This window comes from Lissotriton vulgaris, chromosome 7 (assembly GCF_964263255.1).
Source record: "Lissotriton vulgaris chromosome 7, aLisVul1.2, whole genome shotgun sequence".
In the NCBI taxonomy this organism is placed as follows: domain Eukaryota; kingdom Metazoa; phylum Chordata; class Amphibia; order Caudata; family Salamandridae; genus Lissotriton; species Lissotriton vulgaris.
In genome coordinates this window covers 1,632,056,416-1,632,062,415 of record NC_141695.1, presented here as the reverse complement: position 1 = coordinate 1,632,062,415, position 6,000 = coordinate 1,632,056,416, and the positions used below count along the sequence as shown (strand labels likewise).

The following is a 6,000-nucleotide window of genomic DNA, read 5'->3' as shown; positions in this document are numbered from 1 at the left end:
ACAGTGGAAACCTGATGCTATTAAGGGGCCTTTGGTGCCAGTGAAGGGGAGCGGCATTGGCTCCAAGGCCTTTTGTCGGTGCACACCATAGCCTGCAGGTAATGGTGGACCAGGGACCTTTAGATCAGTCTCCGGGCTAGACGCCTGACCTCGGCTGGGGCAGTGCTCGGCCTTTGCTCAATGTCAGTGTGCGACTAGAGGGTGAGCGTATTCACAGCCAAAAATGTAGGGTGCTGGTGTGTCACTGGCTCCTGCTACGCCTCCTATTTGGATTGAAAGCTGGCTTGAGACGATTTTGAAGAGGTTTTGCTTTCGGCAGGCCGGCCTCAGTCTCCTCCTTGTTGACTTCCCATCCTCCAAAAACGTCAGCGCTATCATCTTTTTCCCAGGGCTGCATACTCGGTCATGGAAGTCTCGGATCACACCGATGCGTCAGGGTTTTCTTGGAGCGGAAGGCAGGCCAGGCCTGCAATATGACCTTGTCGTCTTCAGGTGAGAGATAAAGGTTACAGACCCGATGGTGGTCAGTCCATGGGTCCTTGGAGTGGCACTGAGCACAGTATTGAAAGGGTGTCTTTTACATCACTGCCTTTTCATATAATTCAGGACTAAGACAAGCACGCATTCCATTCCAATTGAGGAACAGAAACAGGCTGTTGCCAGACCAAACATGCTTTTTCTCCACAAAATCAATCAAAGCTGTTTCATAAAAAAACAGATATATATCAGTTACAGTACTTTAATGTCTTGAAGCAGTAAGAGACATACATACCTTGCATACTTCTGCCTTATAAAAGGTGTCAGAAAAATTTACTTTCTTTTCATTGAGTCTTTCTATTGCTTGCTTTCACAAAGGGTCTGTCTTTCTGGAGACCTGTCATACCACGAGAGTCAGTGCTTTACAGTACCCAACTGAAGGGGGAGAGAAACTGAAATGAAAGAGGACGCAGAGGCTTTGAGTCCAATAACTAAAGGAAAGCTAGTCTTGAAAGTGGATGACATATTAGAGTGATGTGGGAATCAATAGAATTGATTGAAACCCAGAGTTTTTAAAAAAAGAAGCAAACACACCCTCCTTCTGGTTAGGAACTACTTTATTCATTCCCATTTGGTTCTAAAGTGCATAGTACAGAACACAGAGGATCATTCAGGTAAGTGCTTGTAAAGGACCTGCAAAGAGGGCCCCTTGCAAGACAACTGGAAGATTAAAAAGGTCCTGAGATTATGGAGTGTACAAATCAGTCCAGTATGATAAAAGAGGAGAACCGGGCAAAGAGTTTTAAGTACGGCACAATAACAGGGGGGATGGGGTAGGATTACAACCCATATTTCATTGACGAATGCATCCTTTCCTTGCACTGCAAAAACTAGAGGAACATCATCACATTGAACAGAAGATAGGCAGAGAGAGATAATTACCACTTAGAGACCACACAGAGCTAATAGATGCTTTGGCCAACTGCTGCCCGCTATTGGTGATGTCTCCCTTTCTATCCCCCCACACCCCCAAATTGTGATATCGAAGGGGTTTACTTGACCCTCCTTGATGTTGTTCCCCAGTCTCGATAGAGCATTTACAAAATCATTGTCTATTCAATCGTGTTTGTCAAGCCCCGTTGCTTCCACAAATAAAACATTCCATACCACGTAAACTCTTAATAAACCGCTCCCCAATCTTGGTTCCAGCTGAGAGATTAAAATACACACACATTTTAAAAATTAAATAGTGTCTGTGAAAGAGGTATTTTCCAAGACTGGCATCAGCAAGCATGGAAACGATTAAAACAGCTGGGTAAAAAGGAAGATTGTTTCACAAAGACTAAGTATAGCTATTAATATAATGCTGGATTCTTAGCTATCGCTAGGATTTTTTTTCATTGTCCTAACCCAGCTATCTCAAGTCATCAAAGTTGTACATGTTGTTGGCAGTCTCAGACCAGGCCGCATGCCGAGCACCATCCATTTCCGAAGCCAGCCGGTTACTTGGCACTAAGGCATGGTTCTCCCCCCCAATCTCGGCGCTGCATTCTGGGCATCTGCTCTTTTCCATTGCCCCACCACACTCTGTGATCAGGTAGACATGGCTGTTGGGGCACTTAAACCAATGACCCCTTGGCTGGGCCATAGCTGCAACAATCATCACCCGCTCTTCATCACTGATCCCCAGACCGGAACAAGGGAGGACAGACTTTAGCTCCTTGAGTTTTGCCTTCACCAGCTGTTCCTCATCTTCTGTAAAATGCTTGGTGGCCTCCAGAACCTGGCGTAATTTATTGATCTCGCTCTGGGTGATAACATTAATCTTTCCAGCTGCCATTTTGCATCTGATGAGAAGATCCACCAGGTAGGTCAACCGCTGCACTTCACTCTGAAGGTCTAAGAGTTCTTGTTTGGAAAAGCTTAACCTAGGTTTCTCCAGCCAGCTCTGAACTTCAGCTAGCCTCTTGCGTAGCCCTGGTTTCTCATCCACATCTATCTTATTCATGGAGCTCATCAAGCCTCCCAGCCTTTCATAAAAGACCATCAAGTTCTCCAAGCTTTCAAGGTCCTTGAGAGATAGATTAGTCAACATAAGCTTCTCTTCCATCATCTTGTACTCCATGGGAATATTTCTACGAATATCCTTCATTTTAGCAAGCTGTGACTGCAAGCGCTGTTTGTTTTCAAATATTTCAGGAGACGAACCCCGCAGTTTCACCTTAACTTTTTCAATCTCCTCCAGTCGCTCCTTGATGAGAGAACCATACCTTAGATTCCGCCTGATAGGGGTCTGGCAAATGGGACAAACCTTTAATTTGATAAATGTTTCCTGCTCGTCTCCATTGTTGTTCATATATTGATCAAAGCCACTAACCTCAAAGATATGTTTGCAGTCCTCCAGTTGCACATATCGCGCATCAGGCTCATCCTCAAAGCCAAAGAAAATCTGGGTGATATCATCATGGTTGCAAACACGGCATTTTGTAGGGCATGGCTCACCGCAGAGCCCAATGCATGGGTGCCCACACTTCAGCATCTTGGTGCACGGGACATTGCAAGGGGGCCTATTACATGGCTCAGAGCAAAGCTTTCTGCACTGGTGGTGCCGGCATGTCCATTCGCAAGGCTCCACACAGAGGGCACAAGACTCACCACACTTCTTCTTGCACTGGCTATGGACACAACGGTTCTCACATATTTTCTGGCATGGCGGACACTCATTGGTACATGGTTCCTGACACTCATGTGAGCATATCAGAAGACGGTTGCATGGGTGCTTACAGTGGTCATGAAATCGTCCTTCGTAACAAGTATGGCAAGAACCACGACAAGGATGGCCACAATCCAAAGTAGCAGGGCACTTAATGTTGCATTTTACTGGCATACCGTAATCTATGTCCTGCTTGGTCCAGCACTTCACCTGCTGGGTGTGTCCACACTTTAGCGTCACTGTGATTTCCTGGGGGCATAGTTCCTCACATTCCTCCCCACAGACCTTGCCACATTCATGCCCACACCTGAGGACCTTCTTACAAGGTTTCTGACAACAGAAGTCCTCTACAGGCATTGAACAGGGCACCTGCTGTCGGTGGCCACATTTGCGGATGACTTTCTGTACTTTCACAACGCATTCCCCGCAAGGCTCGAAGCAGACTTGTGGGCATCGGTGGCCTACATCACACAATATCTTCTGGCATGGTTTCATGCATTGAAACTCTGTGTGCTCCAAATCATAAGGGTGGCATGCACGGGTGCATACATGCCCGCAGCGAAGTCTGAATTCACAGGGACGACTGCAACCTCCTTCTGGCACACTGCGGAAGTCAGCTGCCTTGGACACAAATGTTCTGGTATTGGGGTGGTTCTGGCAGTAAAGCAGCAGTGCTTTTCCCACCTGGCCTTTCTCTCGCAATGTGTGAATGATTCTGCTCCACAGAGGTACCTTTCCCAGCATGCCCATGTTCCCAATGCAGTACAGTCCTTTCTTCGCTCTGGAGAGTGCCACACAAATACGATTAGAAATCTGGAGAAAACCAGCCTTCCCCTCTTTATTACTACGGACAAGCGACAGTAAAATTATATCATTCTCTTCGCCTTGGTACTTGTCCACCACATGCACCTTCACACCAGCAAATGTCTTAGCAGGCATCAGTTTTCGAAGGCAGAATAGCTGTCCAGTATAGGTGGTGAGGATGGTGATCTGAGAGGGCTGATAATCCTGGCACAGAAAATACTTGCAAAGTTCCACCACAAACTGGGCCTCATGCTGGTTCTGGTGGCTCTTTCCATCTGGAATCTCATGCTCTGGAAATTCATGTTCCACAAAGAAAAGGTTGGAGGACACCCCCTGGAAGCAGAACAAGAGAGAAGTTATGAAAGAAGTGAATAAACTAGTACAACTTGTTTTCATGTTGACTCTTTGATATTAAGAGTTCATATTTATGTACAGACATCTTTACACTGTTCCAGCGCAAACAAAGCATTTGAATAATTCTAGTTCTCAGAACTCTCTACACCAAAAGAGAGGTCTGGTCCTTTCAGCAAACTATTAAATGCATAACAGCCATATAGCAGGCAGGGTGTACAAAAAGAGCCAATGCAGCACATGAGCAGGGTCCTGGATAATACCACATTTGTGGTCATTGAATACAATTATTTGTCCTGGAATCAGTGTTCATACAGTTTACTTCACGTCACACACCACAGCTAAAAACAGAGCGTCATCACATAGGAAGTAGCATCATGCATTATATACATGTAAACACACCACAATACCTTACAAATTACCAATGTAAGCTGAACAAATGCAGAAAGAAATGGGACGGGAAGGCAGAGCGGAGGATTATAGGCATTTCAAAAGTTGGTATAGCCAAGGTTGTATAGGAGCAGAAATGGAATTGGTAAACACCCAAGGAGCTAAGATGATGGTAGCACATCTTGGTTGATTAGATACTACTTGAAAGAAACAAATATGTCTTCATATCTTTACTGTACTGTAAAAAACAAAAATAAAAACGTGTAAGGACACTTTCCAGAGAAGATATACTGAGAGCATTTGGGAGACTAAACAACGAGACCTCTGTGAAACCATTTCTACATTCTACTCAGCAGCTTCCCACCTCACTGTGAGGCAGTCATTCTGTGCTTACCTACTTCTGTTGTCAATGTATGCTTGTAGGTAATAGAAACTGTCTGAAAGCGCCTCTTTTGATAAGGTTAGCCCCCACCTTTTGCCTGGTATTTGATGTGGTTTTGATTGGAGTGCACAGGGTACCTGCCAACCAGGTCTCCTGTGGTTTAGAGGTGACCCCTGAAAACCTACCAAATCCTGTTGTGGTCACAGACTGAATGTAAGCAGCCTGCCACCACCAGACATGTTTCTAGACTACTGGGTAGAGAGCCTCTGCTCTCTGAGACCATAAATAATGCACATCCTGGGCAGAGGTGTCACACCTATCCACCCCCAGGATGGCACAGTGTTCGAGAGGGAAGCTTCAAAGGCCTGCCACCTTTGTAATGCGACCCCCTGCATCTGCTGCTAACATCAGATGGCAGCCCCGGTTTACACCCCCACTTTTGAGGGGAAAACCAGTGGGAAATATTTGGAGAATACGAGGTGTGCCCCCCCTCTGCCAACTCTACCCCTAAGGTGGGGGAGGTGAGGTTAAGTACATCTTTCAGTCCCGCCATCTTGAAGATGGGGAGACCCCTCCAATCAGTGGTAGGTCTATGCTCCCTACCTCAGGAGGTTGGCATAATTGAGGGTGTAGCCATCCCAGGTAAGGTGCCCATTGGCCCTACCTGCTATTACTCTACAACGCCCCTACATTTAGCATTTAGGTGGCTCCCCCAGACCTGGAAATTAGTTTCTGCGACCTCAGAAGAAGGACGAAGAAGACGCTGTGCAGCGAAGCCTGAAGACAACTACTGACTTGGCCCTAGCCCTACCAGTCTGTCTCCAGCTTCGAAGGCCCTGCAAAAGAAGACAACACCTGTCCTGCAGCCAGCGACATCCAGATG

General features: G+C 46.3%; 1 protein-coding gene across 1 annotated transcript in view; it reads right to left on the bottom strand.

Moving 5' to 3' along the window:
• Window positions 1-1,076: 1,076 nt before the first annotated feature.
• Window positions 1,077-6,000, bottom strand: part of ZNFX1 (zinc finger NFX1-type containing 1) — a 107,353-nt gene continuing 102,429 nt past the window's right edge. The window contains exon 14 of the mRNA XM_086932593.1: window positions 1,077-4,327. Coding sequence (XP_086788719.1) covers window positions 1,892-4,327 — 2,436 coding nt within the window. The 3' untranslated portion in view covers window positions 1,077-1,891. The remainder of the gene's footprint in view (window positions 4,328-6,000) is intronic.